Source organism: Lithobates pipiens, unplaced genomic scaffold (genome assembly GCF_037356315.1).
Source record: "Lithobates pipiens isolate NorthernLeopardFrog02 unplaced genomic scaffold, aLitPip1_a1.2 Scaffold_10, whole genome shotgun sequence".
Classification (NCBI taxonomy): domain Eukaryota; kingdom Metazoa; phylum Chordata; class Amphibia; order Anura; family Ranidae; genus Lithobates; species Lithobates pipiens.
In genome coordinates this window covers 78834986-78856205 of record NW_027507686.1, presented here as the reverse complement: position 1 = coordinate 78856205, position 21220 = coordinate 78834986, and the positions used below count along the sequence as shown (strand labels likewise).

General features: G+C 41.2%; 1 protein-coding gene across 1 annotated transcript; it reads right to left on the bottom strand.

Moving 5' to 3' along the window:
* Positions 1-702: 702 nt before the first annotated feature.
* On the bottom strand, positions 703-13118 carry FOSL1 (FOS like 1, AP-1 transcription factor subunit). Its single transcript, XM_077456043.1, has 4 exons — positions 12916-13118; positions 4029-4223; positions 2798-2905; positions 703-1657 (listed from the first exon to the last, which is right to left on the bottom strand). Exons 1-4 carry the CDS (start codon positions 13069-13071, stop codon positions 1217-1219), a joined length of 900 nt encoding a protein of 299 aa, XP_077312169.1. The 5' UTR covers positions 13072-13118; the 3' UTR covers positions 703-1216.
* Between the last annotated feature and the right edge of the window lie 8102 nt (positions 13119-21220).

The window sequence follows — 21220 nt, the reverse complement described above, 5'->3', positions numbered from 1 at the left end:
TTAATTGGTTGGCTTGATTTATGAATGGTGTAACTCATTCACATGAATTAATTCATCCTGGCACCCAAGGGAGATCAATTACAACAACACTGCTGGCCAGTAGAAAATGAGCCTTTACTGCAGAGGAGATTCCCACTTCTGCATTAAAGGCCTACATACTAGCAACTGTTTTGAAACTTTGTTCCACCTAAAGAACCTACAGCCCTGAAGAAAAAGGATTTTCTGTGGCTCCTAAAAGGACGGTAATGATTAATAAATGGACTTCCCAATTTGAACCCTGAACTATAGTTTGGTATTCTCTTTACTCTACAGTTACTGCATGTCTGCCTTAAGTGTCATATCCTGGTTAGTCCAGGAGTAAAGTGGCCTCACCCAAGAGTCAACATACCATAATATTTGATTACAAAATCACATTAAACGCTAATGATTTCCTGAGATCCAGCAGTACTCAATCTGTATGTTTAAGTACTAGGACAAGGAGAAAGTAAAGGATGAAGTGCAAAACTACTAGGTTCCCTAATAAACAAATATTTTTTGTGGAGTTTTTCTGTTTCCTGTCTTTGATTGCCCCAAAAACCCATGCAAACCGTGCATTATTTTACTAAAATATGCATTTTTTTCTGATATGTGTTGTTTATTTTATCCCCTAACACATGCTGATTTGAGAATTTACCACCAACAAATTGTACAGTAAGTCAAAAATATGAAATAAAAAATGAATTTATTTGGGATGTGCTTTATTACTATTTCATTATCAAAATGTATACACTACCCCAAACAATAATCATACAAAAATATACTTTAATAAATACAAAGTAGACCGGCTCTGCCGTTACTTTTTTTCCAAATGCTTACTACGCAATAACATAGTATAATTTCGGCTCTGCCGCTAACTTTTCTATTGACCATACCACAGTGGACATGCAGTTTTATGTTGGCTCTGCCTTTGACTGTGACCCTGTGCTCTTATATAGCTCTATTTTTGACTAAACTTGTGACCTTATAAAGAAAGCCACGCATCTAACAAATTATAATGAAACAAATATATTCATAATAAACAATTGTTGGGAAAAGTGATAGCATGCTTTACTGTCGAGGTGAATCTGATCCTATATAGGGGATCTACAACAATTTTAAGACTGGCATAAGTCTACCTGAAATCAGTTTAGACATAATGTAATACTCCTGATGGCACCCTCCTTTCTCCAAGATCATTTTAAAGAGTCAATAAAGTCGGCGAGCTAAGGGACCCTGGACTTTGATCCCCGCTGCTATTGCTACTGCTAGTGCTGAGCTTGCGATGAGCTGTGGAACAAGATTCCTGAGGTCCAGGATAAGTGAACATCAAGCTTGGTGTAAAGGGTGTAATTGATGGTGTCTTCATCAAGGTAGGAGTGTGAAGAGCCTCTGGTTCAAGAAGTGTGTCGCTAATCTCTATTCTTGGAAGTTTGACTTTGGAACCTCGTGCTGGTTCTTCGTGTGGCTCTTCTTTAACAAATTTAGGAGAGCCCCCTTGCTGGCTATTTTGTTGAGAGTGGGCCACTTTGCAGATTGGCTGGTGGGCTTCAAGAATCAGTTCAAGCTTATCTTTCTGTTTCTGCAGCTCTGCTATATCCTTTTGTAGAGATGACTTTTCTTCTTCAAGCTTGTCTGTTTCCTGAAAATGGTGAAAAAATGTGTTGAGTTTAATTTCCTACAATTCCAATTTAAATACACATTATTTTCTCTCATATTTTATATATATCTATATAGTGCAATCTACAGGACCTGGTCAGAATCACTCTCCCCTTTAATACAAATGTACATGAGGATGCTTGTGTTGGGGAGTATGACAATTACATAAACTATTTTGCACTTCAAGGTCAAAACTCCAAATTAAAACATCCTTTTCTGTGTATCCAAGACTATGATAATTACTTATATGTGCCAGCATAGGGCACTGGAGTAAATATGACAAAAATTGCATTTCCAATCAGAGAAAAAGTTATGTTTAATGTATTCGTAAATGCATTAGAAAAATCAATTATAATGTACAGTGGTACAGGATCGTGAAATAAAGCTGGGAGACTTAATTTGGACTTTAAAAACAGTATTTGTCATATTCATATAGGAAAACCACCGTGATGCCAAGTCTAGCAGGACTGTAATTTCACCTGTGATTAGGTCTAGAAGAGAGCAAGTGGAAAACCATTGCTCCTACACCCCTAACTCATAGACTGTACTTAGAATGGCACAACTCCACTTTCTCACACGTAAGCCAGGGACCATACATAAAATGAACGGGTCAATTTATAAAGCAGTGTTATGGCATAACTGTGGCTATACAAGAGCATTTCTAAAGCACTGATGTGTGCTTTACAAATGTGCTATTTGCTTTGAGCACCCAAAGCAATCAAAGCCCTATATATTTGAAAAGGTGGAAAAGTGTCCGGAGGAGGAAACCCATCATAATACTTTAACAGGGGATGTAACCAGGCTCTAACTGGGAGTGTTTTCTGCCATGATATGCAGAGAACACATCACAGGCCATCAGAGGTACCTTTCTTTCATAAAATTAAACACATCCATGTTATAATTTCACATCAGAGGTACCACACAGCTCTGCATTTTATAAGTAAAAATGTAAAATGCCATCGTAGTATGGGGTAATTGGATTGATGTCCTGCAAGCATAGCAATTACCAATCATTGTTTTAAAGGTATGCGTATCTACAGTTCCTAAAAGATGGCTAAAGGGAAAAGCATGAAACACACTGCTGATCACATCGCATTCCCCCAGTCAGGCTCTCCTCACTTACCGCTTGAAGATAGTCAGTTAGCTCTTTACGACGGTTTCTGCACTTGGCAGCTGCAACCTTGTTCCTCTCTCTTCGCACTCTTCTCCTCTCCTCTTCTTCGGGTGATACCTGAATTAAAAAACAATGCACGTGAGTAAAGCATGCACACCTAAAAGTAATTGGGAAAAATCAACAAAAAGTAGATAGCTAATTGTCTGAGTAACATCTGATTCATGCATGTATAAAGATATCCTGTTGTGTTGCAATAAGAAGATTGCTCAGCTTAAATACCTATATTACAGCTGTCGCACTATATTGAAGTGTAGTGGTGTCAGAAGCTGGCAGTGCCACTGCTTACCCTGTGCTTTTACTATGTACATAGGTCACAGAGTATTAAGGGATGAATGAAGTGTATTTTCTTTATGAATGGAAGGATTGGCAGTGTGTGTGACCCAATGACTCAGTCATTAATGTTTATCCCGCTCCAATCTGTGGTTTGACACTCACATCCCAGCTTTTTTTCCCCCATGACTCACCCCCTACTTCGACTATGAGTCGCCCGTCAACTGTTTCCGCGACATGTGCAATGCTTCTTACTGCAGGCACACACACACACCATTTTTTAACTCTTCAAGGGCTCGCCCATAGACAAAAATACCATCAACTTTGACAATGAAAACACCTTTTCAATTCAGCAAAATGGTGAACATTTCAAAAGAATGGGCTGTCATTTAACACAGGACTAGCTAAAATGTACCCATTTACTACACTAGATAAATGTAAGAGAGGTTCTATAAAGTGCTGTATATAAGAAGGTAGGGCCCATTACAGTATTGCAGTAAAAGGGTATAAAGGTAAGGAATATTACAATATTAAAAAATAAATGTTTTTTGCAAAATAATTCTCATTTGTAAGTATATATGAATAAAGACTTGGCCTCTTACTTGGAATGGCATAACTGGCAAGTACTGACAGCATGTAGTATTAGTAGTTATTACTTGTTTTGGTACAGCTATACCCTCATTTGGCAGGTGTCAAAGATGTCACAAGAACATATTACCATGGAGTTGATACAGGAGCAACACCAGTCAATAAGGTAATATTAGAAAAAAAAAAATCAACCTCCCCCAAGTTGATTACAATTTTTACTAGAATACATATCTGGTTGTTCATTATAGCAGTGCTATTTTCATTAAGACCACTGTAAGCTTTGCTAATGCAAATAAAATGTAACAGACAAGAGAATACTTACATGTTCACCACCACGTCTTCTTGCCATATTCAAGACTCCGCTCATGCTTCTAATGACACCATGACGAGGGCTAGGGTATGGCGGTAAGGCTAATGATCGAACACTAGGCTGGACCATCCAGTTGAGATCTTGACTTGAGGTTATTGCATTTAATGTTGGGATGAAAGGACTGGAAGATGTGTGAGTTGTGTATTTCTGTAAATGAGAAAGAAAATATATTAGCATATTATATACTGTATACACACATAGACCAAATGCATCAACACAGCTTTGGTAGTGTGAACAGAATTCTTAGTATGTTGCCGCTATTGGCAACCTGTGGCATTGTTAAAGAAACATGGAAGATACCACTACTAACCATCTCCTTATGAAAATGGTAGCTGCATCGCTGCCAAGCTGATCAAGGGACTTTTATACTTTTTAAGTCCTTGTCCATTTGCAAGTATGCAGACAAGACATTCTAACTTTATTTTGTATATGCTCATTCCAGGTCACTCTAAGAGTACTGAAGCCAGCCAGGAAACTAGAATTTTCAGAAGATCAGCAATGGCAACACCCATATTACTCCTTGTTCATGTTATGGAATGATTTATGTTAATAAATGGGCTGACTTACTAAAGGAGTTGAGCATCTTCACACAATAAACTGTGAGAATATTCACTTTAATGTTCCAGTCATGTAAAAAGCTAATTCCTGACTGCTTTTCATAGCCAATCATGTGCAGATGCAAGCAAGAATTTTCTTTTCACATAACTAGATAACTGAAGTGACCCCAAAATCAGTGAACTATTTTACAGTATAAGTTGTAATCACATATTTAAAGGAAAATGGTCATCTATATTTTGATTTCTGGTCAATAAATCATTAATGAGGGCCTGTGTCTCTACACTGATGTATATTGATGTATATATTTTTATGAATACATATTATGGATTTATATTTTATGATTACTACTAAATGTGTCTTTAATTAGCCCTGATGAATGAAACATAGATCCCTGAAGCGTGTCAGCTCTTTTGGAACCTTCACAACATATTCCTACTACTATTCCTACTTGTGGCAAAGAGCATTTCTTTGGACATGGGCACTGCCCATTTTAATGGTGTGGAGCCTTCGCATATTTATATATATATATATATATATATATATATATATATATATATATATATATATATATATATATATATATATATATATATATATATATACACATACACACGTGGGATGCTGTGCTATGTCTACATAGTGAGCAGCTTACTATTCCTACTTCAAATTGTCTATAGCCAGTGCCCATAAGCACCTAATATCATCAAGGTTTTACATTAAACAGTGTAAAAAAAAAAATCTGAATCTTCACTATAAGCAGAGAGCTTGCTATTCATTATTTCCAATGAAAACATATTTTCCAGGTTGCTAAGAAAAAAACGACCCTAAAATGAATCTACAATGATGTGAATGGCTCCTTATGTAATACAAATCTCAAACAGAAAAATGTCATAACTATAAATAGGTATAGAATGTTCTGGGTGAATTTTTCAGTTATATAAAGACATTGTTAAAGTAAACTTTTCCTTTCATTGTAATATATCAGTCTAAATACAATGCCATACTTAGGTGCCTATAGATACCCTTGAATAGCATATTACAGGCCCTGGAAGCCTCTAAAACCGGGGCATTCTAACAAGCAAATCTTGACTTTTGCAGGGAAAGACTATGGCTGCCTTTCTACTCATAGCATGGAGCTGAGTGAATATTGAGATCACACATCACTTTCAAGGGCCCATAAAGAGTTACAGAAGACTGGAGAGTGAAGACCAGCCATCAACTTTCTTGGTTGCAGTCAACATTTACAAAGTAGAGTTCCTCTGGGTTGGAGGTTAGGGTGCCCAAGGTGCTGTTTAAAATATGTGCAGACACCTGAGGATTTATATTGCATTTAAGACCCAACCTTTTTTCAGTCAAGGCACCCTATAGAATTCTACACAATATTGAGGCAACCCATTCTAAAATTTTAAAAACGTATGTTTTTACATAATGCAGCAGCATTCACACACGTAGGACACCCAATGTTGGAGGTGATTTATTCTTCCAGAGCAAACACACCTTTGCACACTGGTACTGACTAATATTCTAGTGTTTCTCTTCTTTTTCAGTTTCTCTCCCTCACTTGGCTAATGTGACCCCAGTACTGATGGGGCGGCAAACAAGGATGCTGTGCAGGGACCCAACGTCTCCCCTACACACCAATGACGTCACTGGTTGTTAGGACACCTGAGGCTAAAATGTTGTAATGGTGCACAATGAAAACCTGTGGCTTTGTGTAACTAACAAGCTGACCTGATCCACCCACTGGCTTGAATATAATTGTTGGGCAATTTATAGGCATTATTCCAAGCCCCCCCTGATGAAACCTGAAGGTACCCCCTGGGCACCCTTGTTAAAAAATGCTGCTCTTTATATAGATAAAGGAAAGATTCTTGCTAAGAAAAATATTACAATTATTAACCTACATTCCGTTTTAGGTTCATTCCCTTATGCTGGTCTTACTTTAAAAAAAGATTTGATAAGATAGAGAAACAAGGGGCAGTCTGATGCATCAGTCCTCTGCCTATGTTGCCGATCTTCAATACGTTTGGGAATGGTTATTAAAAAAAATCATGATTGTACAGTAACCCATAGTAAATAGGAGAGTTGCCTGATTGCCAGAACATGCCTGAGTATGGAGGCAGGCTTATTAATGCACCAGAGTATGTGTATTAATCTGATTGAGTACTATATGGCTATCCTGTGTATGGATACTTGGGATGACACCTAGGATCAGCAACAGAAGACATATGGAAAATTACTAAAACATACTGAAAATCAAGAACACGTCTTCTGATCGCATTGTAAAATTCTTATTTTGTGAGTCGTATATGTATGCACATAATGTATTTAGGACATTCTGTACAAAATGTTTATGACGCCCGCAATGAGTCATGAACAGTATCTATCACCTTGGGCTGGGAGGAAGACCCTAGTCATAAAAACATTACACATATACATGAAAGTAATAGTGTTCAACTTTCTATAGAATCAGGTATGGATCCACCAAATTTATTACAGACCATATTCCAATCAACAATAAAAAAAAAACAGAATTCAACCTTAAAGGAGAATTATGGCCACAGTTTTTTTGGCAATATTTCTCCTGTGGGTCACAGAAGGGCACTTAGTTCTGCACTCCTGTGACCCAGATTCAGCCAACAGCTGTCCGCTGACTTCACAAAGACGGTCTAGGCTCTGCAGGGATCCTGACAATAATGTCGGGATCCATCCTTTTTCCGGACCAGCAGCTGGCTCAGCCTCTCAGCTCACCTCTGGGAGCCTGAGCTAGCCACTCCCGTCCCCTCCACAGCCAGGTGCTCCAGTGAGCACTGGAAAGGGCAGAGCAGAGAGCCAGTGACTGACAGACACTGCTCTTTGGTCACCGAAGGTCAAGAACTGAGTGATAAGTGATCTTTGATTGCTCGGTTCTCAGTCTTAGCCCACGTTCACATTGGGCAGATTTGGCATGCGATTTATGTCAAACTGCATGCCAAATCGGCGGCTATTGCCAGAAATGGCGCCATCCGAATTGGGGCTTTGCAGCGCCGCACCAATTCCCAACAGCAGTTCCTGTACTACTTTTGGTGACTTCGGGGGGCAATTTGAATAGATATCTGTGCATGAACCTGCACAGATGTCTGTCAAATCGTCCTCGAAGTCAGACTGCATTGCACTGTTTGAAATCGTGTGAGGTCAGCTGAATTTGCATGATTTCTAACCCGCATCAGTGTGAACCTGGGCTCAAAGGAGGCGGGGACAGATGCAGCATCAGTCTGACGCTGCATCTGTCCACCGCCGCCTCTAAAACTGAGGTAAGTAGGATTTTTCTTCATTTTTTTAACCTGCACTTCTCTTTTAATATTTTATGAAAAGGATACACTGGACAGCATCATTCTGGTTTTAATGGTGTCCAGAGAACATTTTACAAGCAGTTTACAAACAAAATTATTTATGTAATATACAGTATATTTTCTACTTTAATAAATAAAAGAACCTGAAAGGCATTTAAAGACCAGCACCACCAAATGAGTGCCATCCTATGGCCGCTGGAACTCTATGGTGAGCTTTTTTTTGGGGGGGGGGGGTTGGGTGGCACCCCCCGACACCCCCCTCCCATTGGTCAGTCGGGTCACCCGAATATCCCCCACTAGGTTGATTGGTAGATCATCCAGCTCCGCACTTACCCCATCTAGGTAGCTGGTAGGCAGTGCTCCTACAGGTGGTGGCTTCCATGACTTCTCCTCCTCTGCATCATCATCCGCCGTGCATCTCCTCCTTTTCCTGGGGGTCCAATAGGATCCCCTGTCCTTTCAGCCAAATGGGTGATGGGTCTCAGGACCCGCTTTCTGATTAACGGGGAGGAGAATTAGCGTGGCAATAGCGAATATTCATTCACTATTATCACACAAGTGGGTGTGCTCGGGGTGCAGTGCTCTGTGCCCTGAGCCCACCCTTTTTTGAAGCCTATTAGAGCCTCTGGCTCTAATCACATGCTTAGAAAAAAAAAATTGGAATCCATGAGTCCGGTGCCCCGCATGTAGATTAGGGGGGAGGATGCATGGATGGGGGGCAGCACCCCTGCGCCCCTTATGGACGGGCTGCCGCTGCATATATTTATGGGTAAAGGTAAATACTATGAGGCCGATTTATTAGAATGTGTGAAATAAAACCTTTGTGCAACCTTACTCTACCAATCAGGGTCAACATAATGAAGTCTTTAACCACTTTTCTAATGCCGCAATTTTATAATTTTTCACCCACATGTTAAAATCTCCATTTGTTGCTGAAAAATGTTTTTTAACCCCCAAACAAATCTATATTTAATGAAAGCAGAAGCCCTGTAGAATAAAATGGTGGAAGTTGCATTTTTTTTTATGTTGCAGATACTTGCAAAACTGTTTATTAAATGCACAGATTTAGAAAAACCCCACTAAAATGAGTTATAGTACACATAAACAAAATATAATACCCAGTTTTTAGCAAAATATTAAATATGGGTTGGGATGAGTGAATAGATACCATACATCTCAAGCATTACAATTGTACAATCCCATTATATGTGACTAATTATGCTACCCAAAATTGTCCAATGATAAAAAAATACCATTGGGGTCGGTTCTGTACAATGGAACCATTCTAATTGGAGCGACACAAGTCACTCCGACTTAGAAAAAGGTTCCTGTACGACTTTGAGGGCGACTTGAGGCGACTTGCATTGACTTCTATAGAGAAGTTGTTTTGCAAGTCGCTGCAGTGGTCATGTCCAGGTCGCCTGAGGCAGTCATGCTGCAAGTCGTGCTGCCTCAATGTGAACCGACACTTACAGGTTATCAAATTAGAATTAACCATAAATTATGGAGATGGGGTAGCATCTTCTTGGAACTGTTTTAATTCCTTGAACACTAGGGCATTTATAAATGTACCTTAGAAGACAGGGGGTATAATGCCACTAAATTAGAAAAATGCAAACTATTACACACATAGTATGAGGAGGGAAGACTTCCTTAAAGAAAATCTGTTCCGTCTACTAGCAAATGTATAAAGGGTTTAACGGAAGCAGTCATTATTTATGTACTATGTAATATGAAGACAAAACTAAAATATTCATTCAATTTGTATGAAATCAGGTAGTCCCTGATAGCAGAGCTAAAGTAGATTAAACAATCAGATGGTATATTATTGTCAGCTTCACAATGAAGCTGGGTCAGACCACGCACAATTAATTTCATTCAATAAATATCCAATTCCTAATGTAATCACTTGGAAATTCCAGCCATGTGATCACCTGGCAAAGGTTCTCACACTGCCCTCTTACTGAGACATTATAAGACTAAACCAACAAAGGGGACCCATTACTGGAAAAGAATCCCAGTATAATTGCTACATTGGGTCATCGCAGTTATAAATTCAGTGCAATCACTTCAATGTATTTTTAAGTGATGTATGACGCCAGGGGTAAAGCCCCATACACACGATCAGATTGTCTGCTGATTTTTGTCTTCAGATTTACCAAAACCATGTAGTGCAAGGGCCTGCCTGCTTGCATACAAATTGAAACTCCTAAGGTTTGACCTCATATTATATGGTTTTGGTAAATCTGAAGAAAGAAATCAGCAGACAATCTGATAGTGTGTATGGGGCTTTACTCAGCCTAGCAGCAGGGACGGACTAACCATTCGGGCACTCAGGCACTGCCCTAGGGCCCCAGGCCACTAGAGGGCCCCAACAGGGTTGCCAGCCTCAGTAAAACCAGGGACAGTATGTAAAAATCTGTGCTTTTTTTTATATCTGTCTCTGAAATGTCCCTTACTGACATCCTTTTGGTCTAAAAATCCTGAGATTATAGCTGCCCCACCTCTCCAGTACCTTCTTAGCCAATAGAAACATGTCTGTGTATACTGTGTGATTGTATACTTTGTGTGTGTGTTTGTGTATACTGTGTGGCCCCATAATCTCCTATTGCCCGGGGGCCCCATGAGTTGTCAGTCTGCCCCTACCTAGCAGTATCTACACAAAACTGAAATATCATCTTATATATGAAGATTGCTAAAAGTCTTCTGAACTCTGATAAATTGAAATCAGCAATTATCTTACTTGTATTAAATACTTTGAAATTGGAGTTAAGAACTTTAGGTTTTGTAACTGTTGGCTGAGTGTGACACTCTGTGAAGTTAATCCTGTCTGGAAAACCATATGTATAGTTTGGGTCGTTGCACCAAAGTATTCAATTTTGAGCCACAACTGACATTTGTGACAAACATATTGATACGAATGCTTTTCATAGTTAAGAAAGTCTCTATTTATTTCTGTCTAGATGAATCTGACCCAATGGGATTTTTTCTGTGGGCTTCCGCTATCATTTAAAAGGACATGAGTGGAATTCCACTGTATATATAAATTTAAAATCCCTTACCAATCATCATTAAGTGGCTAACCACATATGTAAATGGATAAAAGTGTTAAGGCGATTGGAGTGTGCATTGTTAATGACACTTCCTTTAGCACTACACAGTTATAAGCGTACATGCACTTTTTTATTAGCAAGGCCACCCCAACACCAACAGATTTATAAATTATTTGACTCTAGGCATTAATAGAGGTCAACTTTAGCCCACCCCCCCTTAACTTTTTTTGCTGAGTAATCCACAAAAAACATGCTCACATGCCCAGCGATCCAGAGGTATTCTATAGATATCTGACATGTCGCTGCACACTGATTCTCACAACGCCTTCTCCTTCTGTGATGTCATCAGAGGGCAAGCTGTCTTTTCCGGGTTCTTGCAGCTGGCCTCCTGATGATGGGCAGAGGGAAGTTGGCCTTTAGATGACACAGCACGTGTGCAGTAGAATAACCTGTGACCTCCTGGGCTGTGTGGATATCCCAAGATGCTTTGCCAGAGAAACTTAATTCTTGCCCAAGTAAGAATCCAAAAATTGGGTGAGAGAATAAAAAATAAAAAAATGTGATTTTGATATGAGACGGTGAAAGTCCACTTTAAGGGAATGGTGGAAGTTTACTTTAATAGAAGCGCACCCCAAAAAGCTATCCCAATTTTAGTTATATTCCTATAAATTATATCACCCGAAATCTTCCTCTGGGTCTCCCACTGGATGCAGGCACCACAAGGGGATCTCCCTTCCCCTGCTTCCTTTTTGTTAATTGTATCCATAGGAGTACATAACAAGAGAAGCTTGATCAGGGTTTCTCAACCAGGGTTCCTTCAGAGTTTGCTAGGGGTTCTTTGAGTCATTTTTGCTGCTCAAATAAGTAACCACTGACACCAATTATCTTTTTATCTATCTGTAAGGTGGGATTCTTCTCAATGGCCACCAATGTAAGGAGGTTTCTCCCTGGTGACCACTAATGTACTGTGAGCTTTAGATATAACAATTATTAGCAGGGGCTCCCTGATCCCAGGAAAGTTAGTTCAAGGGTTCCTCCATGTAAAAAAAAAGTTTGGAAAGGCAGAGCTATACCCTTCTGCTGGATGAGGACTGAGACTCCGAAATGGGTCACAAGAAAAGGGGGCTGGACTAAGTAATATAACCGGGAGAACAAACTGAATGGATGAATGTAGTTTTAGGAATCTGCCAAAAACTTGGGTGGAGTGATCCTTTAAGTGCAAGTCATTCCTCGTCAGTGCAATAAAAACTATTAAACTGTGAACTATATATAGTATATGAAGTAAATAGACTATAAAACATAATATATAGACTATATATAAACAATAATATTTAGACTATAGACTACATATAGTATATAAACTATAATACATAGACTATATATAATATATAAACTATATGATATAGACTATAGACCTTAATATATAAGCTATAATATGTAGACTACAACATAGACTATATATATATAATATATAAACTATAATGTATAGACCAGAAATTATATATATATATTTTTAAACTATAATATCCAGACAATCAACTATAAATCATATATAAACTATAATATATAGAGTATAAACTAAATATAATATATAGCCTATATATATATATATATATATATATATGTATATATATATATATATATATATATATATATATATATATATATATATATACACACACGCATACACATACATAGTATCATATAAAAGTATAAAAAAGTATATGTACATATAATAAATACGGTCAGTTAATTATAGTGGTGACAGCTTAGAATCATCACCATCATTTACTATAATCATCTAAATTGCTCTAAACCAAACACACAGAGATGTGTGAACTAGAATATAAGTGTATATAATATTGTATATATTGTATCCATGAAGGTAGAAATCACCTGCTGCTGGTGGTGGTGGTCCTGTGGAGGTGTGGCTCTCATGCTGTGCCCCATACTGGCAGCCCCGTAGTGTGAGCTCCCGGAGTCCGGGCTGTGACTGCCGCTGCTGCACCCTAAGTCCTGCTGAGGGTAAGTCCCGGAGAAATCCCTGTACATGGTCCACACACCCAGCCTTCTCCTGATCACACTGACTCAGACATCAGCGCCGCTTCATTTTATCAATGGGAACCTGGAAATCCAAACCGATAGGGGAGCCTTTCACCCCGAAAACTTTCACACTTGTGTATTACGGCAGCGACAAGCCCCTGTTTATGACAGCGCCCATTACTATAAGAATCGATCCAGTTTGAAGTTTTATTGGTCTGGAAGTTTTCTTTTATTTTTGTTAAAAGCAAAGGAAGAATAAAGCAATCCACCCTTTTACTGGTGTCCTAGTTGGTACGATCCGGGTTTACCATCAGGGTGACGCAGATGCCCTTATATGGTTAGTGTACTTCCTCCGAAAGGAAAGCCCTGTGTCTATGGCTGAGTGTTTTTTTTTAACTCTGCTCTTTCCAGTGTGGAACGGAAAGTCGAGGTGACCTGATACAGGAGACACCGAGACACACCGACTTCGGGGAAATGATGCTTGTTTACTTATCAATCAGCCTATTTATCCTCTTTATTATTTCTAACCGGTCGGTTTATGGGAAACATGTCTCCGTCCTATACAGAATACTGATACAGTTCTGGTATAGAACATTCAGTCATTCCACTGTTCAGGGATGGTGCTTGTTTATTTTGTTACATCGATTACTGTTACATTTATTATTCTTACATCGATTACTGTTACATTTATTATTCTTACATCGATTACTGTTACTTTTATTATTGTTTCTATTCTTGGCTTTGTTTAAGGTTAACATGTAACTAAAGGCAAAACATTTTTATTTTGGTTTGTACAGAGAAGTGAGAGATTCGGACATAAAATACCGCTTTCTCCGCGATCTTCCAATAATCTGATCATTAGTACATAGCTTTTTGAGAGCCGATCGTGACAGTTCATGCAAAATTATCTGAAAAGACAAACACAAAATTTTTTCTCATAGGATAACAGAACATTACAATTTTAGTTTAATCAGTACAGTATTTATCTAAAAAAATAAAAAAATCAGAAGACCAAGACCACGCATGTTCAAAAACGACAGAATGTATTACAAGATAATACATTAGATCACTTTTGAAGTTATATTCTGTCCTACAGAATTTTTCTAATTTCAGTAATCTCTTCATTTTCGATATGCCACTAACCTGGTCTTAAAATACCAACCAAATTGTTCTCTTTGCTCCTCCCAAGACCTCCTGCCCTCTAGTTCCCTTTTCACCTCATCCCATACTCGCTTCCAGGACTTCTTCAGAGCCTCTCCCATCCTCTGGAATGCTCTACACCAGGGATATGCAATTAGCGGACCTCCAGCTGTTGCAAAACTACAAGTCCCATGAGGCATAGCAAGGCTCTGAGAGCCACAAGCATGATACCCAGAGGCAGAGGCATGATGGGACTTGTAGTTTTGCAACAGCTGGAGGTCCGCTAATTGCATATCCCTGCTCTATCCCAATCTGTCCGACTTTCTTTATCCAATTTCAGATGATCCATGAAAACTCATCTCTTTAGAGAAGCCTATCTGGCCCCCACCTAACAACTATACATTTATTTTCTCCATCAGCACCTCCCCCACAGTTATTACCCCTTATATCGCTTGACCTTCCCTCTTAGATTGTTTGCTCTAACAAGCAGGGCCCTCTGATTCCTACTGTATTAAAGTGTATTGTATTTGTACTGTCTACCCTCAAGTTGTTAAGTGCTGTGTAAACTGTTGGCGTTATATAAATCCTAAATAATAATAATAATAATAATAATATGAGACCAGCATGCAAAAAAAAAAAAAAAAGAATGGATGATCATTCGTCTGATATTCTCATTGTGTTTACAAGGTTTAAAGTGGTTGTATACCCAGTATATGCATAGCATACTAGCTCATTATGTAAAACTCACCTGAGATCGTACACAGCACTGGCCAGCGACATCACTCCTGCTCCCGGGGGTTACTTCTGGGTATTGCGCGGGAACCGCCAGTAACGGCACACTCACTGAAGCAAACGGCACGTACGTGCCTTTGCTTCAGTTTGCTTCAGTGCACATGTGTTGATGACATCGGCACATGCAATTACAGGGGATATCTCCTTAACCATGCAGGTTTAGGAGATATCCTGGGTAGCTACAGGTAAGCCTTATTATAGGCTTACCTGTGGTTTTTAAGGGTTTACAACCACTTTAAGGCCCCATTCACACTTGGCGATTTGGAATCACATGCAGAATCAGCGCAATTCTGGCCATGATTCCAAATTGCAAATAGCAATCAAATAGCAATCACTGCAAAACACATTAATTCTAAATGACACCCCAAACGCAGTGCAATCGTCCTACGACTGTCAATTGCAGCAAACACACACACAGGAGCATCTTTTGGGTGACCAATGCACATAGGCCAACCCATTCACTTCAATGTATGACACACGGAATCTCATGAAAATCAGCCACACAAAATTGCAAGTGGGAACACCAGTTCACAATGTGTAAAGTGTGAATGAGACTTAGGATAGATTCACACTAGATGCGGTGGGACTGCATTGGGTGGCCTTATCTTGCTATGTCTCCTGTGTGTCCGCTTTACACCACTGCGTTGCAATGGTGAGCGGGAACAGTGTGCGGAGAAAAAGTACTGTATGCACCACTTTTTCCCAGTGCAGCACAATGCGAGACAATACACTGCCTCGCATTGCATGGCTGGCAACTGAACTCTATAAGATGTCTGTGTGACAAAAAAAAAAAAAGATAGAAAGAAACAGTGCGATCCGCCAAGCTCAGTGCATCAGCCGGATCACACCACGCACCAACCGCTGCGCTGCAATGTAGCAGCTGGTGGGAACAAACCCCTAATGCCTTATCTGCAGGGGAGAACACGCATTTCTGACCCTCGGAGAAGTGCTCTGAACTTTATCAGATGCACAGAGGGTGACATTAATTCTTAATGGCATCCCCACGCATTGGCAAATATGGCACATTTTCGCACCAAACCGGTGTTACACGATAAAAAAAAAGAGAGTCCCCCCTTTATATTAGGGTCCCCAGAAAGCCTCCCCTAACATCAGGATCCTCAGAGAGCTTCCCTACTTACACCAGGGTCCCCAGAGAGCCCCCCCCCATACATCAGGGTCCTCAGAGAGCCCCTCCTTACATCAGGGTCCTCAGACAGCACCCCCTTACATCAGGCTCTCCAGAGAGCTTCCCCTTACATCAGGGTCCTCAGAGAGCCTCCACTTACATCAGGGTCCCCAGAGGGCCCCTCCTTACATCAGGGTCCCCAGAGAGCCTCCCCTTACATCAGGGTCCCCAGAGGGCTCCTCCTTACATCAGGGTCCCCAGAGGGCTCCTCCTTACATCAGGGTCCCCAGAGAGCCCCCCTTACATCAGGGTCATCAGAGGGCCCCCCTTACTTCAGGGTCCCCAGAGGCCCCTCTTACTTTAGGGTCCCCAGAGAGCCGCCTTGCATCAGGGTCCCCAGAGGTCCCCCTTGCATCAGGGTCCCCAGAGGGTCCCCTTGTATCAGGGTTCCCAGAGCGCCCCCCTTACATCAGGGTCTCCAGACAGTCACCCCCCTTCCAGAGGTTCCCCTGGTCTCCGCTGTGAACCTTGGACCCCTAGTACATCTCTGTATCCACCTGGAGGGATGTGGGAGGCGGCGATCGGCAGCTCTACGATGTCCATGGGTGGCGGGATCTCCCTTGGGCTTGTAGTTCTCTGACTGTATCCACTGGAGAGGGGAGGGGCCTCTGACCCGGGCATGTATCATGAACAGTGTAGAAGCAGAGCGACTCACTGAGGAGTAAAGCTGATACATGCCTAGGTCAGAGGCCCATCCCCTCTCCAGTGGACACAGTCAGAGAGAGAACTACAAGCCCCAGGGGTCGTGGTCATCATAGAGCTGCCGATCGCCGCCTACCTCCTCCCCCCGCATGTCAAATGGACAGCCAGGGGTGCAGGGGGAGAGGCCGGGTCTTGGGGCCCCCCACAGTGGCAGACTGGCAGGGCCCAATGGCAAGTACGACTGCAGCAACCCCTAAAGTTCCGGCACTGGTACACAGCTTTAGAGAGTTATTCCCAACAGTTCAGACAAAAATTTCTGAAGGGACATGTTGTAAAAAATTTTTTGTTATTGTAGCATCCAACTTTCCTTTAATTAATACAGTATTCATCCTATAAAAATGAGGGGTGGCGTGGCTACCGCGCTGCTGAATTGAAGCTCGCTAACACAGCTCCGCTCCAGCAACGGGAACCGAGCAACACAGAAGCGACACCGCTAACCCAAACGACCACCACAGACCATCTAAAGCTCCTGCCTCGCTCACAAGATGACCCGAAAATGGAAAGATGCAGCTGTACCGAAGAAACTTGATGATTTCTTCAGACAGGCGGCCACGATCCAAGACAAGAGGGCGCCGGCGCCGGAGCTCTCTCTCCTTCCTCCTCAAGTGTCTCTCACTCCGCAGCGTCAAGCCCTGAAACACATGATGCCATTGTTCATCGCTCCCCGGATGCCTCCACACCACTCTCCCGAAGCCCTGCCAAATCCAAGCCACGAATGGCTGTGGACAACATACAGGTAAGCACATGTCAGGACTCCCTGGAGGATACTAGGGAATTGATCAATCCCTTTACGATGTTCCCCACCACGGATAAACCTTTGTCAGATACCATGTTGAAGGACATGCTTGTCTCACTCTGCACTTCTATGCATGCTGACATGTTAAAGTGTATTAACAACTTTAAAACGGAAGTGGGTGATCTGGGCAGGAGAGTAGATTACATCGAAGTCAAAATTAGGGGGAGTTTGCGGCCTTGCATAATACTCTTATTGATGTTCATAGCGATCATGCGGATGAAATCGCATGGCCGAAAGCTAAAGTAGCAGACCTCGAAGACAGATCAAGGAGGAACAATATAAAAATAAGGGGGGTCCCTGAGGTTGTTCTCCCTGCACAACTCCAGAAATACGCCCAGGACCTGATGAAAGTTTTCCTGCCCCCCTTACCTGAATCTGAGATGCAAACAGACCGCATCTCCCTGACAATATACCTTGTGAAGTTTTGATGAGAGTGCATTTTTACCAAACTAAAGAGCAATTTATGTCTGCCTTTTGTAAACACCAGCACCCTCCAGAGGAATATGCGCATATCCAACTCTTTGCAGACCTCTCTCAATTCACGATGCAGAAAGGCAAATCCCTCCTTCCTGTGACTAAAGCCCTATGCAATCACAACATCCCATACCGTTGGGAATACCCTGTGAAGCTGACTATCACACACGAAGATACCACCACTGTAGTCACCTCTCTGGAAGAAGGTCTCGCACTTCTACGTTCCCTGGATATTTTACCTGCTCAATCGGCTGAGGGATCCTCCCCCCAGCACCTGTCCATCTTCAGCGAGAGTGGCAAATGGTGTCGAAAAAGAAAAAAACCTAAGAAGTGTAACTCTTAATTAATCAATTCTAAACTTGGGTGACACTCAGTCACGACAAAGTTCCTGATGCACTATGGAGCTCTCAGTGCAAAGTTTTTCCCTCCGAAGTTATGGGCAGATGTTCTGCCCTCAGGTTCATGCTTGAATCTACTTTTTTACTGAACTCTCTTGGTTTTTTTGGTTTTATTTGTTTCTCTTCCCCTCCCCTCTTTCACCCTTTTCACCTCCGGTCTGATCTGCACACTCAAGATCTCAACACGACCAGAAAAGAAGATGCACCACTATCAACACCTGCATGGAGGTCTCCTGCAAGAGACATCAGCACATGCCTAAGGTACTGTCAATATCTAACCTAACTGTACACTCATGGCGCTTAATATTGTCTCTTTTAATGTTAATAGCCTAAACCATCCAGCCTGAGCGTCTGTTTGGAAGGAACCACTCAAACTCCAAGCAGATGTCCTCTGTATTCAAGAAACTAATTTTTTAGTTGACAACACGCCCACGTTTTGCCACAAGCGATTCCCCCATATCTTCTTAGCCTCTGCTCCCACAAAACAGAAGGGAGTGCTTATTGCCATTAAAGATTTGGTAGCCTTTGAAAGAAACCCATGCAGACCCTGCTGGTTGATACCTTATACTACTTGGCGAACTAAACAACAAACCCTTCACCATTGTGAACTTATACGCCCCTAACTCTCATCAAATTAGTTTCCTGAAAAGACTATTTCGTAAAGTCAATACCATCCAATGGGGATCCTTGGTAATATGTGGTGATCATAACTTATAAATATTAATGATTGAAAATTTCCAGAATAGACACTGTCTCAGATCCCTGGTAATACTAAAAGAGAGGGGGGAGAAAAGAGACAAGTCTCTTTAAAGAATAATGGGATTTTAATTGAGACAAGGTCTATTGATAGGGTAGGCACATAAGACACAGATTTTAAAAAAAAAGATATAAATTTATTAATCGTATCAAAAACATATAAAAATACATATTCATAGCGTATTTGATGGACCATGAGACAATACTTGACAATCATAATCTGATGCGTTGATAAGCAGAACCAACATGTTTTGCATGATTGCTCCGTAAAGGTTTTGCATATACCACAGATTTCATCTTGTTGCCCAAAATGTGGTGTACCATCATCCCACGTCGCAACTGCTATTCCATCATCTTACTATTCTGATTAATCTGCATGTTCTGTTCTCAGATTACTGTTGCTATCTACATTTTGACGGACAGGCACGTTCCAATCTCCCCTCTGGCAGCCCAACTGGGATCTGACTCCTAGTGGGAACTGGGTGTGGTTATCTGCGTCACCTGTGATGTGGTGGAGCAATCAGAGGTGCATATGGTTATTATTTATTTTAAGGACCAGATGAAATCTGTGGTATATGCAAAACCTTGACAGGCGGTACAACTTGTTGAGGCCTCATTCCATGTTTTGTAGCTTGAAAACTCCAAAATGCTCAAGGAGAAAAAATCTATTATTCTCTATGCAGATGGTTCACATTTCCACATCAAGTCACCTGCATCCAAATGCTTCAAGCTCAAAAAGTTTTTTTTGATCTACTCTTGTAGCTTAAAGTGGTTGTATACCTGGTTACACTACTTGGACCTACATGTAAGCCTATAATAGGGGCTTAACAGGAGGTACTGTAAATATTTCCTAAACCTGCACGGTTTAGTTGATATTTACCATATACACTTGCGCTGACGTCATCGGTGCATGCGCTTTGAAGAAACGGTGCTGTTTGCTGTGCTGTGCTGTTTCTTCACTAGCATGTGCCCTGACCGGCGGCTCCCATGCGCATGCGCGGGAGTTACGTCACGCGACTCCGACCAGTCACAGAGCCGTAGTCTATGGCCCCTGAAGGAAGAGGGGCGAATATGGATTCGGCCACCAGTGGGGTCAATGTGGGCTTTGATTGCAAGTAAGTGCCACATAATGGGCTAGTATGTGATGCATACTAGCCCATTATGCTTTTACCCTGCAGGGGAAAGCGGGGAAAAAAGAGCAAGTAAAACCCATCAGGGTTTATTTCCTCTTTAATTTGGACAGATTGGTTCCTTTTTGAAGTGTTTTTTCTGAATAGAAATGCTTTTGAAAATGTGTGATTCACGTTTTTGAGCATTTTGTCGCACATTTTTGGAGCGTTTTGTGCTGGTTGTTATGAGCTGGCACCCTGGTGTGGATTTTGTAAGAGACCCCATGCCATTTCTTTGGTTGTGGGGTGCCCCTTAAAATCCAAGGACCCCCACACTTTTTTTTTTCAAAGCCAGCTCTCTTGTTTACATTCAGCTGTCAGCGGGAAATCCTCGCTGACACCAGGGACGACTCGTCATTGCTAGGATGCCGGCGGGATCTGGCTTCTTAAGCCCCATACATACTATCAGATTTTCTGCTGAGGTTTTCCTTCGGATTTACTAAAACCATATTATGAGGTCAAACCTCAGGACTTTCAATGTGTATGTAATCAGGCAGACCCTTGCACTACATGGTTTTGGTAAATCTGAAGGAAAAACTCAGCATCTGATAGTGTGTACTCATCCCTGCAGCTGACAGCAAGAATGAGTCACTGGTTTGGAAGACAGCAGGTACTGGCTCCCTAAAACTCCAAAGCTCAAAAACGTATTAAAAACGCTGTATAATAATGCTAAAAAACAGAACAAAAAACATGAGACGAAATACCCAAAAGATGGTCAAAAACACAACGCTCAAGAGTGAATGCA

Bases quoted from the DNA above. Each gene is read 5' to 3' on its own strand.
- FOSL1 (XM_077456043.1), bottom strand. From the start codon at position 13,071: ATGTACAGGGATTTCTCCGGGACTTACCCTCAGCAGGACTTAGGGTGC. The intron at 2,906-4,028 runs GTAAGTATTCTC...TTTTTAATTCAG, and splicing joins GAAGACGTGGTGGTGAACAT to GTATCACCCGAAGAAGAGGA. The intron at 1,658-2,797 runs GTAAGTGAGGAG...CACCATTTTCAG, and splicing joins TAACTGACTATCTTCAAGCG to GAAACAGACAAGCTTGAAGA.